Source organism: Chanos chanos, chromosome 8 (genome assembly GCF_902362185.1).
Source record: "Chanos chanos chromosome 8, fChaCha1.1, whole genome shotgun sequence".
Taxonomy (NCBI): Eukaryota; Metazoa; Chordata; class Actinopteri; order Gonorynchiformes; family Chanidae; genus Chanos; species Chanos chanos.
The window spans coordinates 46,270,237-46,288,754 of NC_044502.1; the positions used below are offsets into that span (position 1 = coordinate 46,270,237).

At 45.7% G+C, this 18,518-nt stretch overlaps 1 protein-coding gene across 1 annotated transcript in view; it reads left to right on the forward strand.

Moving 5' to 3' along the window:
• Positions 1 to 330: 330 nt before the first annotated feature.
• The window catches only part of col14a1a (collagen, type XIV, alpha 1a), a 110,250-nt gene continuing 92,062 nt past the window's right edge, over positions 331 to 18,518 (forward strand). The window contains exons 1-4 of the mRNA XM_030783261.1: positions 331 to 418; positions 5,043 to 5,159; positions 8,852 to 8,995; positions 9,699 to 9,785. Coding sequence (XP_030639121.1) covers positions 331 to 418; positions 5,043 to 5,159; positions 8,852 to 8,995; positions 9,699 to 9,785 — 436 coding nt within the window. The remainder of the gene's footprint in view (positions 419 to 5,042; positions 5,160 to 8,851; positions 8,996 to 9,698; positions 9,786 to 18,518) is intronic.

The following is an 18,518-nucleotide window of genomic DNA, read 5'->3' on the forward strand; positions in this document are numbered from 1 at the left end:
TGAACCGTTTGCTGAAACGTTGGAGTGAAGCACTCGGGACAAGACTGGGCAGGGTCCCTAACTAATCAACCCCTCAGTGTTGAAGTTTGAGTTTGAGTGACAGGGGCTTTATAGTAATCTGGTTGTTCTCATACCAACAACAATGACACTCAGGAACTTCTCTTCACAGGCTACACGTCAAATAAAGTAACAAAGTCTCCACTGTTCCTCCCCCCATAGTCACTCCCCTAACCACCAACTCTGAGGCCAGCCAAGCTTCATCTGATTTCTCTCTCTCTCTCTCTCTCTCTCTCTCCCTGTAGGTACGAGCGTGTCGTCACCCACATAAGGATGGAGGTTTTGGGCTTGGGGTTTAAGACTTGGTGTCTGGTGGTTCTCCTAGGGCTGTTTCAGTTCCCTGGTCCAGCTCAGGGTCAAGGTAAGTCCTTCATCTCTCTCTCTCTCTCTCTCTCTCTCTCTCTCTCTCTCTCTCTCTCCCTCTCTCTCTGATGTGCAGGTTCACCTGAGGCTTTCCCCCATCATGCTGCTGCACTAGGCTCTTTGTGCTTCCTTCCTGTTGACATGTATTGTTGGTCTGATCTTAACACTGTGTTGATTATTTCATAGGTGAGCAATTCATTTAAATACCCAGTCTGTGTTTACTGGGTTTTAAACACTGATGCTCATTGCCCAAACAATCCAAAAATATGAGAGAGAGAGACAGAGAGACACAGAGACACAGAGAGAGAGACACACACGCAGAGAGAGAGAGAGAGAGAGAGAGAGAGAGAGAGAGAGAGAGAGCGAGAGAGAGAGAGAGAGAGAGAGAGAGAGAGAGGGAGCAAGAGACACAGAGAGAGAGAGAGAGAGAGAGAGGGAGAGAGAGAGGTATGGTAAGGTGCCTATGGGAGACTGATGTGTTTAATTGGTCAGCCCGTGTGGATAGAGTTCACATTCCTTCCAGGCTGTGGAGTGAAAGAAAGTCAAGGGCCAGAACTTAGCACCATCTGGAGAGGGAGGATCTGAGGGGGTGAAGAATGTGGGATTATTCTTCTTTCTCTTTCTTTCTGTCTTTCTCTCTCTCTCTCTCTCTCTCTCCCTCCACACACACACACACACCCACACACACACACACACACAAATATTTTCCTGTCTTTGCTCACTGAATCACTGAATTTCTTTATTCTTTCTTTTGCCCCTTTGTTTTTTGTTCTTTCTCTCCCTTTCTGTCTTCTCCTTATTCTCCTAGTCTTCCCTTTGCTCTTGTTCTCTCTCTCTCTCTCTCTCTCTCTCTCTCTCTCTCTGTATGCGTGTGCGTGTGTGTGTGAGGGACAGGTGGATTCTCCATTGCAGGTCTCCACAATGATATCTCTTTGTCTTTTTTCCTTTAGTCAAAGTCTCTATAGTCAAAGACAGAATTTTCGGTTTTACCAGGTCAAAAATGTTGTGAGAGCTGTCTCTGCAGACATTCTCAGACTGGTTACAACTGCTAGTTAGATTCACACGACTACATTTCCAGGGAAATATCCACTTTGACTAAAAAAAGAAGCAACAAGACTGAGAGGAACTGATGAACAGATGTGTATCCTTACTCAGACAGTCTCTGGAACTGTAATCTTTTAGAAATGGAGGAGTTTACTTCAGTGTGTTGATCCCTCTCAGGAAATCAACAAACCAAACAAATGTGGTTGTCTAAGTGAAATTTATTGAAAGTAAAAGCAATTTGTAAAGACAATGTTTTGCAGGCATAAAAAAGGAGAGAGAGTCTGTGTTTGAGTGAGAGCTATGATGAAAAGCCGTGTGTGTGTGTGTGTGTGTGTGAAGACAGACTCAGAGTAACTTCTCAGAGTGGTGAAGACTCCACAGTGTGTGATGTCTGAACAGTGGATGGGAGCATGATTACAGAAGACAGGATCTATTTTCAACTATAAAAATGTGACAAAATGCCAAAAAAATAAATAAATAAATAAAAGGAAAAGGCGAGAGACATCAAATGTTGACAGGACGACGCCCAAACCTTTTAAAACCAACTCCACTGTCGTCCTGCATCAGTCTCCTCCTGAGGTCTCAGAGACTGGGCTCCCCTGACTCGAACAGCTCTGCTTCAGCTCATCAGGCAACAGATAATGAGCTTGATGAGATGAATCAGGTGTGTTAGAGCTGGGAGAGTGCTAATATATACAGGGCTGTGGGTCTCCAGGGACGACACTTAAGGGAAAACCTGTCCTACATAAAAATCCAATATAAATATCCATTTCCTGATTTGAGAGGTGAAGTGATAAAGTGAGTCGTAGTTTGAGGCGTGATAGTCGTTTGGATTTGCATAAATACCGAATGAATTCAGACACCCACAGACGTTTTGTTTCGTTTCACCTGCAGTTTTACGTCTTTAACTGGAAATAGGTTAATCCTCTTTCGTGCACCCAGTGGGACCAGTTCAGAGAGAATTTGTGACACGTTACACTTCTTTTGTCTCCCCCTCCCACCGTAATTCCTGCACGAGCCAGATTCCTGGCCCCCTCGTTACGTGAGCGAGTTTTCCCCGCGCGCCGTGGAACGTTCTAGAGACCGTGAAGTGGCGAATCGCGCGGTAATATTTTAATTCGCGCGGCAGGGATTTCCACATTGGTTAAAGAGATAAAGCTTCACACATTCCGATGTGGAGAGGCAGCCTGTCAGGGGAGCAAGAGGGAGAGGGCTGATAAAAGACCTCCGTGGATTTGGAGTAAGTGGTATCTGCGTAACGCAGGGGTGCCTCCCAAACGGATGAAAGATAAACCACATCAAAGGCTGCAGGGTTGCCAGCGCGTGTCTTTCTATATGTCTACCGACAGACAGCCCACTCACACCTCCTGTTTCAACTTACAAGTCAGCGCTTGTCACCTGTAACCTGTCGTGGCAGCCGATCCGTCCTCTGGAAGACCGCTTGGGTACCAGGCGTAACGCCTGAAAAACAAGTCGAGAGATCGAAGTGGTTTAAGAGGGAAAGAGACAAGTGGAAAAATATTAAAACAAGGTTTGACATTTTTTCAAAAGACAAAACCAAAAAAAAGTCCGTCACCGGGGGGAAAAAAAAGATTTAGTTACGGAGCTCTGAGTTGCCATGGCATTCCAACACGTCCCAGGATGCTTATTTTTGAAAACAAACAGATCTAATATGTCTCCAACATCTTTTTCATTGCCTACCAGCAGGCTGTTTGCGTTTACCTTACCTCAGCGTCTTGCGTCACAGGCCAGTGTCAAAGCAATTTTTACACCAGGGAGTGTTTACGTGCTTCACATGGACTGCTCTCCCTCCCCTGTCAGCGCTGCTCTGGCCGGTCCAGTCACGTGTATCCAGTCTGATTTTAGAAAGGGGACATTTTTGTGGGATTGGATGTTTATCCGTGGTGCATAACATGTCTCATTTTCTTCACAAATGCAAAACGTCCCTCTGCCAGTCATCATATATGCAACGCTGTCGTTACCATAGCAGCTCGCTCGCTCGCTCGCTCGGTGTGAGAGTGATGTAAAACTCTTCCTTCTGGTGCTCACGCACATTAAAGACACAGGAATGAATGTGGAGTGGCTCCATTCCCCTGAGACGCAAAGTCTGAGTTCAGCAGCAACTCTAAGCCTGCTGAGAATCCATCTTCCAACACAGGTTGGTGAGCTTAGAACTTAGTTTTCCACATCGATTTCTCGCCGTTTCCAACATAGTCTGCAACTCTAGTAGAGTGTCTTTCTTTCTCTCTCTCTCTCCTTCTCTCTCTCTCTCTCTCTCTCTCTTTCTCTCTCTCTCACTCTCTTTGTCTCTGTCTCTTTCTTCCCACTTTTCTGCCAAAACTTTTTGGCCTCTCCTCACCTGCCCACGTTTTATCTTACATGCGCGACCAACCCTAAAGCCTAAACACAGAATGTGCGGCATGTAAGAAAATCGCTGGCAATCTCTCTCCTCATCTGGATGTAACTGATGTAGCTACACTGGTTCTGTCTGTTTCATTTCAAACCTTCACGTTTCAGATCTCAGTGGGAATGTGCTAGCACTGGTCTCTGGCAGTTTCTCCCAGTTCCAGTAGTTCAGTGCTCTCATCTGGGACAGCTGATACTGGGAGGACAGGATTTAGACTCCTACCGACGCCAAAACGCCCCCAGTGTCTTGGTTAATAGTTTGCAGAATGGTGTGTGTGTTTCTCCAGTCGACAAAACCTTATTGTCAAGTTTAGCTGAGGGAGAAGGCCAGCTGTAGGGTCCTGTCCTGATCCAGTCTGCCTGACACGGGCCCTTTATGTGTTCCAGTAAGGCCTTCATTAGCCCGGTCAGGTCTGTCTGCTGAGACCGGTCACGACCAGTCCGTGTCTTCCTCTTTTCTGGGTTCAAATGAAGTCACATTCTCCTCTCAGGCATCTCCTGTGTGCAGCTGTGAAGAGTGCGAAACGGCAGTGCTCATTTAATAACGTCATGCTGTTTTCACCAAATAAGCAATAGGCTTTAGGTGATCAGCAAAACAACCTCCAGCCAGAGAGGAACACAGAGTAACCATATCAATGACTGAAAGGAACACAGAGTAACCATATCAATCACAGAAAGGAACACAGAGTAACCACATCAATCACAGAAAGGAACACAAAGTAACCACATCAGTCACAGAAAGGAACACAGAGTAACCACATCAATCACAGAAAGGAACACAGAGTAACCAGATCAGTCACAGAAAGGAACACAGAGTAACCACATCAATCACAGAAAGGAACACAGAGTAACCAGATCAGTCACAGAAATCACGTGGAGATGGTAGTGCTTTTGATGTGCACAGTTACAGACCACTCAGTTTACAGAGATACAGCGAGAAAGACAATGTGACTTCACATGGTGGCGTGTTCTTTAGTAGTATCTCTTCTGTAGGGACCTTGGACTTTTCTCTCATTAACCAAAACCACTGTCCGTTTTTCCCCCACTCTAACATCTGCCCAGTGCACTTTACATGACGCAGAATCTGGTGGGTGAATACAGTTTCAGAGGAAAGATACACATTTATTTGTTAATGACGTGGAGAATGACAACGACACCTTCTTTATTTACAGTTCCAGCCCCGAGAAGACTACGATTTAAAGTCGTGAATTCGGGAAGGTTACATGTATCGTGGAAAGAGCCAAGAGGAGAATATGACGGCTATAGATTCATATACAGCAGTGAACCAGGTAAGCTATTGCACCTCAAATGCAGCTATAAAGTATTCATGAGCCGTTTATTACAGATTACCAGCTGTGTTGAAATGAACAGCATTATTGCTTCGTATAAAAGATGGCTTTTCATTTCATCACCAATAGATGTAAGCAGGGTAAGTTTTTCAGGATAATTAATTCATACCTAGAGACTGAATGAATTTTAGGTGGCTTTTGGTTTGAGCCTTTGTCAGACAGCAGATCCTCCGCAGTGTTAACATGTGTCAGAGATAATAACCAAGGGAAAGTATTGTTTTGGCTTTGCTTTGGGTAAACATTGCAGTGCACTGCTATTAGCAACTGTTGCTAATGAGATATATATGTTTTATCAGGTCGGCTAATGCGTGCAGTAGGATTTGAAGACATGCTGGGTCTCAGTATCTTTCTGATAAATGTTCTGACATTAAGCGGTGTTTGGAATGATGTAACCACGACTAATAATCTTTGAACTGACGAAATGACGCGTATTTGAGTAATAAACTAGCCAGACTCAAGTGCTTTGTCTGCTAATGTGTCCAAACGGGGCTCTAGTGGCTGCCTTGGACTTGGGCCCTGATGTAGCTCATGATAAGATGGCCCCGGGCCGAACTGCCCAGGGAATGAAATGCTTTCTGTGGTTCAGGTCCTTGTTTGCCATCAGACTTGAGAATGCCTTCTTTTGTTAAACGCTCAAAACACTTTTTTTTTTTTTTTTCCTTTGGAAAGCAACAATAGCTTCTGTCTGAATGCGCTGATGCTTCTTCCTGGACCGCATTCAGCGGCCTCTCCCCCAGCACCTCTGTCTGGGCAGAGTCACAGATACACAGAACTGGACTTCCTAACGAACCCACGGAGGCAGATCCGACAGCTGTGGGTCGGTCTGAGCGCGCACGGTTTAATGGCCGGGGCTCATTCGGTTCGTTCACTCGGCATCTGGGTCCAAAGTAGCGTTCGTCACCCGGCGGTTCGTCCACCTAAAAACGAGGTGTTTGGGGGATGGACTGAGGTGAAGCGAGGACAGACGATGGCTTGCATGACCTCGCAAACACAAGCCCCCCCTTCCCCCCTCCCAAACCAAAACCGCCCCCCCCCCCCTTCCAAAGCCAAACCCACCCCCTTTGAGAATCTGAAAAAGGAGGTCTGGATACTTTAGCGAGCAGTGCCGTGCCAAGACCGGCACGGTTGAAGAAGAGGTCATTGTCAGATCCAGCTGCCTGTGTTTATGGTATCGCATCGCAACTGAGCAAACTCCAACAGCCACAGTCATGGTCACTGAACTGTAGCTTTGAACAGTGGGAAGGCACAAAATCAAAACAAAACAAAAAAAAAAAACCTAAGCTGAACCTCCCGTTCACTGTGTTTGGCCACGTATTCCTTTCCTCTCTCCTCCTCATGAAGGATTGCAGGCTTCCATCTACCCTGGTGTGTCTATCACACTGGGCATAATGTTGCCATTTTCGCCAAACTCAAAACAATCACGATTAATCCCAACAGTCTGGAAGACATTCTTGGCGTTATGTGCAGTCTACTAAAATATTAACTTTGGAGTTGAGCGTGGCTTTAAATTTAGAAAAGGAAACATATCAAAGTTATTTTCAATTCAGAGTTTGCTCCAGATGTTTTTTTTTTTTTGTTTTGTTTTTTTTTTCGTTCGTGACCGGATCGGCAGAACGGCGGCTGAATGAAAAAGCCAGAGAAGTCCTCTCCTCTCCGACGGAGTTATTCTGTTGCGCGGATATCTCTTGGACAAAGTTATTTGAATGAAAAATCGGTTTGCTTTGATGTTACCTTTCTACAGATATTACGTTTCCACGACAATCTGCTGCCTTAAGCACTTTTCTCTTCCCCTCTTCAAACACAGATCTGCAGTGTCATCAGTAAAGCCAGGCCCTTTGCCTGAGATCGCTCCCTTTTCCTTTAACCCCAATCATGCTCTGTAGAGGCTGCTGAGTCAGCAGGCACCCCCCCCCCCCCCCCAACCGATTGATTGCTGAATGGGCTGCTAGGATTTAAATCGCTCTAATTGGTCAGTGATCTCAAAGGGAATGTGGACCGGGAGCCTCAAAGCGAATACGTCCTCCGAGTCATCTAGTTTCACCCCTCTAAAGACAGAAGAGGTCTTTTGCCCCTCCAGGTAATGGCAAAGCGAACAGGCGGAGAAGCCGGAGTCTGCTGCCCTGAGGCAAAGCAAAAGTTATGTCTCCTCCAGGCCTCTCGGCATTTACTGCATACATGACCTGTAATGGGACAGGACAGGACAGGACAGGCTGTGTCATTGGAGATGTTGTGGAAAGTGAATTATAGAGTACTAGATGGGGTCCTGATCTGACAGTATATCTGTTGTTTAAGGGGTTTTTTTGTTTTTTTTTTGTTACATTCTTTACCACCGTGAGATTGGTTTCTGTAGAGAGTCAGTTTGTCTGTGCCATGCAATTTGTCAGAACCACAAGGCTGGTGCAGCGTGGGTTCACATGGCACACTCAGGGGAGTCGAGAGCGGCAGGAGAACTCAGAGATGAGATTCTCAACGAAAACCAGCGTTTATGCTACAGAAAAGTTTCACTTCTCAATGCCAGCGCGTTTATTTTAGTTAACTAGTTCGCTCTGTCAGGCTGGCAAAGGATTCTTTCACCAGTCAATGGAACCGATCGATATCGTGTCTCTTCAGAGAACCAAACCTACATCTGTCTTTGAACTGCCACCGCAGCTAAAAACTGTAATTTGCCCGCTGAGCGTGGAACTAGTGGTTGTGTGCCACATAGAGTGTCCAGCATGGTTTCCTTCTCTGTTGTATTCAATTTTAACACGATTAAGGCCCCTTTAATCATGGGTCTTGCTGGCTTGTTGGTCTTGTAAGAAAAGACAACACTATTGATGTGATCGTCATGTCTTTCTCAAAGACCTACGTTCCCCAATACAGCACAGAATGCTAATTCCAATGGCTTTCAACAAAAAAAAGAGAGGAAGAAAAAGAAAGAAAAAGAAAAAATCAATGCATGTTGCCAGTCCATTGCTCTGAAGCCCGCAAAGGATTAAAACATCAATCCACAAACCACCAGACATTACCTAAACACATCAGCCATTTGAGATTCTTCTCCAGGGCTCCAAATAGAGGAGATGTTTTAGTGCTGATTCACCGACCTCTGTGGGCCTTTGTACTTTTGGACGAGTCGCTGCTGAAACCTACACCTTATATGAAGATGGATCTCTTGATTTCACACTCTCCACTATCCCCATGCCAGGGCTGGAATGAATCTGCATTTGCATCATTTGAATGACTGGGCCTTGTCCCAACGCTCTTCAGCACTCCCTTTCCTTGTGACCTTTGCTCTCTTGGTGACTGATCTGAATTGGCCGATAGAGTCTCAGTGAGGTACTCATGTGGTGTCTGTTTCGTGCTGCGGCGGCTCCGTCTGGTATTGGCACAGGGCCCGGTCCTTCACGTAGTTCAGATCCGTTTTCACCTTGGCCCGTCCTGCCCCACAGAACCGCGTAACCCCCTAAAGCCGCCTGTCCTCACGCCGGATTCTTGACACCTACACTGGCGGAGATTGTATGAGCTGCGATAGCTTTGTGTGAGGAGTAATGAAAATGCGAGGCAGTGAATGCTAATCAGCTTTTCTCCTTTTCTCCTCCCTCATCTCTCTGTCTGGTGTGTGTGTGTGTGTGTGTGTGTGTGTCCAATCGCAGGCGGGGAGAGGAAGGAGTTGCAAATCGCGAAAGGGGAGACTAAAGTGGTGATAAATGGCTTCGACCCGACGAAGGAGTACCTGGTCAAGGTTATTGCTTTGAGTGGGAATCAGCAAAGCAGAGTGCTGCAAGGAAAGTACGCAGGTATGGGGAAAAAAAAAAACAAACAAAAAAAACTTTTCTTCCTATATCAGTAAAACATTTCTGCTGCTAGCCCTAGCTGGGAGGGAGAAAAGTCGTGCACGACTGTATAATTCACTCGAGAGAGACAGTTTGTTCCTTTGAATTTGAAACCAAATTATCAGTGTGAACACCTATGATGACAGTACAACTCTGGGCCACTGTGAATTATAGAGCCACAGACAGGGGTGACATAGTGCAATGATAAGTCATAGACAGAAAAGTTTTACTCAGTCAATTCCTTTTTTTTTTCAACTTATTGCTTTTCACTCTTTGAAAATCTGTCAAATAACTTTAACGGCAGAAATACAGCTTTTTACCCATTATCAAATGCCAACATAAGGGCTGATTAAGCATGTGTGATAAATGTTGTTAGATTAAAAGTGTTTCTCACTGGAGATGCCTCATTCAGGTGGCTTAAAGGTCACAGGGTGACTCTGTGGATCAGACTGAGGGTCAGTGTTCCCAGGTGAACATTTCTTCTGTGTAGTGTTCCCTCAGAGGTCTCTGCCATTAGTCCGTCACAGCAGGTCTGTGCCACTCACAGGGGGCCTCCGTATGTGTTTGTGCTTCTGCTGGTTTGTGCTTCTGCTGGTTTGTGCTGAAACACCAATTGCTCTTGTATGTGTGTGTGTGTGTGTGTGTGTGTGTGTGTGTGTGTCTCCAGAGGAGCAGGATACGGACAGAGACAATGTCCAGCCTCATCGGCTACGGGATAGTCAACCCCCGGAGTACGGCAATGAGATATCTGGAGGTACAGAGCAACTTCATTGATACCTTTCCTTCTCTCTCTCTCTGACTTGCTTTTTATGTTTTCTCTCTCTCTCTCTCTGACTTGCTTTGTAGTTTTTATGTTCTGGCACTTTCTTGTCCAGGATTTGACTTGTAGTTTTGCTTTTAAGGAAGCCCTGTCTCCACATGTCTGGGTACACTGGGAAGAAATGGAGACATTGTATGTGTGTACTCAGACCCTGCCTGCCTCTCCAGGTCCTCCTCTCCAAGCTGTCATGCTTTTAACAAAATAAGCCTATATAACAATAATGATGATGATGATGATGATGATGGGGATGAAGATGTTTTAGTCTCTCAGTAGTTGTGGTTAGATTTCACTAATGTGCTGTCTGGTTGTGTGTGTGTGTGTGTGTGTGAGAGAGAGAGAGAGCGAGCTTATTTTTGTTGTGTGCAGAGTGTCTTGTGTCAGAGACATTTCTCCATTTGCCTTTAGCCTTAAATATAGAGAAGGGTGTCCCAGTGCTGAACGTGTCCATACCTCCTCATAATGGAGCTCTATGAAAGACGACACTTTAATGGTCTGTGGTTTGAAGAGAAGGGGTTAGGGGCAGAAGACACGCACAGGGCTTTGACCATCTGCGTTTGGGGTTATTCTTGGAAAAGCAACTAGCACTACTGCCTGCTATGCAAAAAAAAAAAAAAAAAACAGCACCTCTTGAGTTCTACAGAAGTCCTGTGTTTTTAGAACGAGGAGAGGATATAGAATCTTAGGGTCCAGGACGTTTTTTTGACAGGCATGCATGAGGTCCCTTAATGTCTGTGGGTTGGTGTTCTTGGAATAAGCCCACACTGTCAAACCGTACAACGAGCCCAGCCACGTCAGACATATACAAGACCATGATGGAGGGGGATTTACTGCCTGGTTCAGTGCTGGCAGAGAGCTGGGGGGTTGTTCATTTGAAGCAGAGTGAGAGCCTGACTCACTCACTGAGGCTTGGTAATGTGGGGCTGCTGAGCTGGCTCTCTGCATTGAGTTCATCAACAGGGTCGTCGTGCCAACACAACTTTTGTTTCGAGGGCAAACAGCACAAAGTGAGAGAAAGAGAGACAGGGAGAGAGAGAGAGACAGAGAGAGAGAGAGAGAGGGGGGGGGGGGAATGACAGAGGAAGGGAGGGACTTGGATGTTCTTAACAGCCTTTAATTTGAGGCACTTCTGTGTTATGCTGCCAAGTCGCGGGGATTTTGGGTAAAGAGCCTTTTCTGAGAGACAGGGCGAAAGAGCTTAGTAGTCTGTTTTTCACAGTAATTAATGAAGTGGTGGGGGCCAGGGCCTGGCCCCCCGCCTCTCCGTGGGAGGTGCGATCTGAGGGAGACACACACAATGCTCTCAGACTGTGGGCACTCATGCCCTGTGTGGGTTGTGATGGGAGGAGTGATACTGGTGAGAATTGAGAGTTCAGCGTCATGGACACAATGGTCTGAGAGTTCACCTGCAAATACAAAACAGTTCAGAAATGTCATTTCAGCCTCAGTCCTGCTGTATGTCTAAAAGGGTTTTTTTTCTTAACTAGCTGAAACTATGAGGTTTTGGAAACCTCAGAAATGTTGTTGACAACATTTTTTTTTTTTAATTTTTGTTGATAACATTATGAATAATTTTCATTTTTGAGGCTGACAAATGAAAGCATTGTCAGACAATATGGCAGTTTATTATGCATGCTGAAAGACAGCAGAACTTCACTCACTGCAGATTTGAAGTTTGATGATGAACACACACTGTTTGTGTGTGTGTGTGTGTGTGTGTGTGTTTGTGTGAGTTTGGTTCATTTCCAAGATCTTGCTCTTCTGCACAGCCAAAAGTGGCTCTGTGTTGGCAGGAGAGTACTGACAGAGTCATCTGTGAGAGTGAATCTTTACACAGAGACTGTCCTACTCCATGTGTGAGTGTGTGTGTGTGTGTGTCTGTGTGTGTATGTGTGTGCGTGTGTGTGTCTGTGTGTGTGTGTGTGTGTGTATGCATACATGTGCTCACTTACATGTTTGTGTGTGTTAGTGCGCATGTTTGTGCATACACATTTGTGTGTGAGCATACACACACACACACACACACACATGCACACGTCTGTTTGCGTGTGTCTGCGAGCATTGTTATGTTAATTTCACCATGCGAGCATGCCCGTGAAGACTGTCAGCAGTAAATCCATTATTACAGAATGGCTCATGCAGGGGCTATCAGAACATGTCAAAGCAGTCAGCAGTGAAGCTCCATGCTCTGTAAAGGTAAGAATGTCTCCTCTCATACATAAATCAACTCCCAGTGCCTCTGAAAGCCCCACACAAGCAAGCACACCACACATAAACCAGGCCCTGTCAGTGTAGATGTTCCCTGACCCCTGCGGAGTGTGGGGGGAGACCCCTCTGGTGTCAGTACACACCCCTGTGCACTCAGCAATCATCAAAACCATTCGCCTATTCATTGGTTTCAAACAACTGACCAGTGACTCTGCTCCCTGGCCCTGAATCCTCAGGTTTCAAAATGGATCCAGACAACACGAAAGGAAGAGCTGTAATTGTCTGAGAGAGAGAGAGAGAGAGAGAGAGAGGTGTTAACACCCAGAAAGCAATTTGTTTGAGCTGCCCCGTGGCCTGTGGTGACAATCCTTCAAAAGTCAAAGGTTATGTCTGTCACACACAGACCTCTGTAATAGCATGTGAGAGAGAGAGAGAGATAGATAGATAGAGAGAGAGACAGAGAGAGAGAGAGAGAGAGACAGAGAGAGATCTGATGGGCTTGGCTGACCCATTTTCTTGGAGGGCAGAATTCCATCAGGAGAACTGTACAGTGGGGTGAGGGAGAGAATGCTGGAGGGAAATGTGTTTGAAGACTGGGATGTGTTTGAGGGCTTTGTGTGTGTGTGTGTGTCTGTGTGTGTGTGTGTGTGTGTGTGTGTCTATGCCTGTGTGAGTGTATCTGTGTGGGTTGGTTAGTGACAAAGGAATTTCAAGCAATGCAGTGACTAAAATCAAACTTGGAGAACTGCCGCCGTCGTGTGTAATCAGGGGCCCAAGCAGGGAAAAAGAAAAAAACCTATAATGTAGAATTAAATTTCGGGAGGATTATGTCTAGCTAGCTTTAATTCTCATCAATAGGTGCTTTACAATGACCGGCTTTGCAGATTGGCAACTATTTGTATTTCTTGTTGCTCTTATAAGCTTTTAAAAAGATGGTCTAAAAAGAGACATTCTCCTTTATCTACTAGCTTTAGAGTAGAGGAAGAAGGTGTTCCATTAAAAGTTATTAAGACAATCTGTCTTAATTCTCAGTTATTTCATTGTTTTTGCTGCTTGAGTGCTGTGAATTTCTGTCTGCCAAATGTATTTTGGATAATCCCTGTCCTGTGAAACTGTGAGCTCCTCTGCTGTACGTTTTCCTAACAGACGAACATCGCCGTCTCTCTCTCTCTCTCTCTCTCTCTCTCTCTCTCTCTCTCTCTTTCTTTTTCGGTATGAGCTGGGTGTTTAACATTCGAGTCTTCTAGTTTGCCTTAGGACAGAAGCACTGCAGTTTCCTCTTAATCTGGTGTTGATTGAAGGGCTGCGGCTCAGATTGGGTCTTTGATTAATTCTCAGTGGTGCTCATCTGAAGTGTAATCATCCCAGCATATGGTCAGAGCAGAAGCCTGCTTCTCTCCATCCCTCACTTTGTCATAGAAACGGTGTTACTGTCGTCTAACTCTGCTCCTGTAACCAGCATTCCCAGAGCTACACATGTATCCCCAGTGCCAGAGTTTTTGTTTTGTTTTGCTTTTTTTTTCCACTCAGAATTTTCAAGGTTTTTCTACCACCAAAAAATACGGCATTGAATCAGGTTTCAGATATGGATTGACATCTTTTCTGTGTCTGTGTGAGATGCTGTATTTCTGACCTTGTGTTTTACTGTGAAAAAATGTCGTATAAATCACAGAGAATTGAATTGAATCAAATTGAATTGAACTGAACTGAACTGACTGAAGTGAACTTTTGATGTGAATCACTGCAGTGATAGAGGCTTAGTGTTCATTTCAGAGTTAGTTTTTATCCATTAAACTCTACGTTGTTCAAATGACTCCGTGGTGCTGTTTATCTTGATGCTCTTTCTGTAACGGTCTGTGAAGTAGGCATCGTTTACTCATGAAAAACATGTTTATTTAATCCACCATTAACACCCTCAGAGTTAACTGAAGAGTGATTGGAGTGATAGTGTTGTTTGTGTCTGTGTGTTTTCCTCCTACTCCTCAGTGCCTCCCAGACCTGACCTCCGTTTAATCTGTGGCTCTTATGAAAAGCGAGTGTGTAGTCTGTGGGGGAAGGAAGCTGGGAGTTGCAGTTTCAGCAGGGTTAGCTTAGGTCGAGTGTTCGCCGACCCTGGTCCGGATTCGATTTCATATCCCCCTCTGTAATTACCCTAGAGAAGCAATGAGTCTCAGCACGAAGAGGAAAGTTTACAGTCCTGAAGTGGGAATACTGTCTGCAGGAATATCGGAGAAACAGACTGGAGGGTTTTTTTTTGGTTTGTTTTGTTTGCTTCAAACCTCCACTACATAGACACAGTCATGTTTAATGTAAACAGTCGGTATGGTCCCTTTTCTGTGTTGTCTTTCCTGGAAAGCAAAGCAGTCTGCTACCCTGTCAAGCACATTTGCTGAAACTGCAATTGTTCAAGTAAATATGTATCCCCGGCAAAGCACTAAATATTTTATCATCATTGTGGATCACTCTCTCTCTCTCTCTCACTCCCTCTCTCTCTCCCTCTCTCTCTCTCTCTCTCTCTCTCTCCCCCTCCCTCTCTCTCCCATTTCTTTCTTTCTTTCTTTCTTTCTCTGAGGGTCTTGCCCATGCCTGTATCTTGCCTGCAGTGACAACCTTTCCCTCCTCCACTCATCCCCTCCATCTCTCTCTCTCTCTCTCTCGTTTATCTTTGCCTGTCTGTGTTTCCCGCCCAGAGGCCTTACAGGTGTGCCCAGATCCCTGGGGCAGCCGCCCCCCCTCCCCTCCCCCATACCTAACTCACCATCCCCTCTCTCTCCACACCTCCCCTGTATCCACCTCTTCCTTCCCTCCCCTTTCCTCCTCCTCCTCCTCCTCTTCTCCCCCCCGGGGTCTCTCTGACCATCTCAGCTTAGGCAGAGGCAGTGTGTGACTCTACTGTCAGCTCCGTCACAGGAGTTAAAGTGTGAGGGGGAGGGGCTTAAGGCCACTGACACTGTCCAATCAGCTGTGGCAATTGTGGGCGTTTTCAGCAGGAAGGAGACAAGACAGTTATACTCAGCCACACAGGTTCAAACAAACACAACCACAAAAAAACAAAAAAAAACTTTTCTGTCCAAACGCACAGTGACTTCAAAGAGAGGGAAGAACAACTCCGGTTTTATGGTTGATATTGCTGCGTAACAGAGGGGACAAGGAGGGTGTTGGTAGGAGTTTTATGAGCTGGGCCAAAGTGCTCAGTATGAGTCTGAATTCTGTCCTCTGGCAGTTAGACTGGGTTCAGCTGTGAGACTGGCACTTAGACTGGGTTCAGCTGTGAGACTGGCCATTGGACTGGGAGGTGGACGGATATTGCTGGCAATGAAGAGTTTCTCAAAGGCTTGGGATCATACTGCACTTGTCATTCAATGAAATGCTGTATCCAGACCAGTGGTCTGCCAATTACACCAGCAGGGCTGACAGGGCTGACACGTCGAGCTCTTCATGTAAATGATGGCAAAATGTTTCAGGCGTAATTGTCAAAGTGACGATTCGATTGTTAATTTTGACCGAAGATCTTAAGAATTCTGTGTAATCGGAGCGTCTGCAGACAGATGTAGGTCATCTCTTGGTGCGTTGTGAGTTGGAGCTGCAGGTCAGATTGCAGTTTGATGGTTGAGAGAGGTTCAAATTCATTTAAAGCCAATTAGCGTTTAAACACTGTTGAGGATAATGAGGGCTTGATATGAAGTTCTGCAGGTTCTTAGATTTCTCTGCAGGCCTCCTGGTGAAGTGTCATTTTACTGTTGAGAAACAAAATGATCACAAAAGCACCGTGCTAAAGCGCCGTGCTAATGCGCCGTGCCAATGCGCCGTGATAATTCTGCCGTGTACTGTGTCGGGAGATGGCTGCTCCAGCTGCTCTGATGAGCTCTGACTCGATCCCCAGCCGCTTTCACAGCTTTACAACACAACACAAATTTCACAGCTTTACAACACAACACAAATTTCACAGCTTTACAACACAGCACAAATTTCACAGCTTTACAACACAGCACAAATTTCACAGCTTTACAACACAGCACAAATTTCACAGCTTTACAACACAACACAAATTTCACAGCTTTACAACACAGCACAAATTTCACAGCTTTACAACACAGCACAAATTTCACAGCTTTACAACACAACACAAATTTCACAGCTTTACAACACAGCACAAATTTCACAGCGTCCAGAAGCAAACAAACGGCTCCTCTCGCGTGTTCAGGACCATTAAGAGGCTGATAGATGCTTTAGTCAGACGCCCCTTTTTCTGACGCCCCCCCCCCCCCCCCCCCCCCCCCCCCCCCCCCCCCGTCCCTCACAGCCCTTGCCCCGGGACGGGAAGGGCGCTGGAGTGGGAGGGGTAGGTGGTGTTTTCATTTTAGGAGGAGGTCCATAAAGGGGAGAGACCTGCGCTGGCACCTCCATCCATCTCAGTGACTGTTTACACGATTCACCGCTATTTAGTCTTTACCTTCCTCATTACTCCCCCACTGGGCTGCAGAATACCTCACAGAGAGTGTGTGACACACACACACACACACACACACGCGCGCGCGCGCACATATGTGCATGTTTCCGTGTGTGCGAGTGTGTGCATGTGTATGTATCAGGGTTTCCGCTAGGATTTTATCTTGCCGTTCCGGTGACCGGGAAGAAGTTATTTTACTGGACAAATTTGGAACTTACCGGTCACGTTTCAATAACAGCCTATATTGCAAACGCAAAAAGAATGTAGACCTAGGTTGACGAAACAATGACAACGACCTCAAATCAGTTTGACTATTTGATGAACAGTAACGATTGAGCAAAACCTCGACATTAACCGCTCAAACATAGGCTAATACGAAACATCTGTGACTTGTAACATCTGTAGCCTGTTTAAAAAAAGGCTAGGCCTACATGGCATCAAATGTAGCCTATAGGCTACCAGGTATCATTTTATTTTCCACTTTTTTTCATTGCGGCAAAGTCGTCTGCTGGCCACTTGAAATCTAACGTGTCCAGTGTGTCTTTGCAGCGTGCAGTGCACATATGCCCTGTCACTCTCTCCTCCTCCAGGCTGTTTCACTGTCAGAACACAAATGCCCTGTTTAGGGATAGCCTTCGTTACAGCTACGTTTTGTATGAGTGTTATTACCGGACATTTTGACTGACAAGTTCATTAATTGTTTTGGGTTTTTTTTATAAGTTTTACCGGGCAAAAAACGGTAATTACCAGCTAACGGAAAACCTGGTGTGTATGTATGTGCGTGTGCATGTATGTGTGCGCGTGTCCATGTGCGAGTGTGTGAATGTGTGAGCGTGTGTGCGTGTGTTAGTGTGAGTGTGTGAATGTGTGAGCGTGTGTGTATGCGAGTGTATGAATGTGTGAGTGTGTATGCGTGTGTTAGTGCGAGTGTGTGAATGTGTGAGCGTGTGTGTATGCGAGTGTGTGAATGTGTGTGCGTGTGCGTGTGCGAGTGTGTGAATGTGTGAGCGTGTGTGTATGCGAATGTGTGAATGTGTAAGCGTGTGTGTGTGTGTCTGAGCTCATGTGTGAGTGTGTGTGTGTGTATATCAGCTCCATTATAACTGCGCTGATGAAGCCCAGACCTTGTGCATTAGTGGCTAATGGAATCTCCTCTGGGAGGTGGAGATTCTCCCCTCGTCCTTCATCTCGCCTGCTGATAAGAGAAGAGGGGACTTAGCATTATTTTCCTTAATTACAATAATGCCCTTCTCCACCGTCCTCCCACACGTGAGCTCTCACCCTCACAGAGAGGGAGCGCAGGATTCAGCAGGAGCTCCCGTCACCTCCATCCACCACCTCCATCCATCTCCCTCAAAAAAAACCCCCCAAAAAAACCCTCACAGTAAAAAGTCTCAGCTCTTAACGCGTGGTATTTCTCTCTCACACATGTCTAGTTTAACTCTGTGACCCCTCACCCTCTCTCCTATCGACGGTTTGTTAGTCAGAGGTGAGTGGGAGATGTTAAACTGATAACTTGTCCTTAGCAGTGATATGCTTCCCTGGAATCCAGACCTCGTGGTCTTTAAGTGCATGTCTGTTAGCACACAGTGGAAAGCTGTAGACACAGTGGAAAGTTATAGACACAGTGGAAAGTTATAGACACAGTGGAAAGTTATAGACACAGTGGAAAGTTATAGACACAGTGGAAAGCTATAGACACAGTGGAAAGCTATAAACACCGTGGAAAGCTATAAACACCGTGGAAAGCTATAAACACCGTGGAAAGCTATAGACACAGTGGAAAGCTATAGACACAGTGGAAAGTTATAAACACAGTGGAAAGTTATAGACACAGTGGAAAGTTATGCACACGGTGAAAAGTAATTTGTTCAGTTGTTCAGAATGAAAGTAAAATTGATGGAGGGCCAGATGTTGTGATCTAATCAGTATGTGAGGATCGTTTGTAAAATTCATGCAAACTAAATGAACTGAATACAGTCTGCTTTCTGATTGGACAGACAGACCTACTA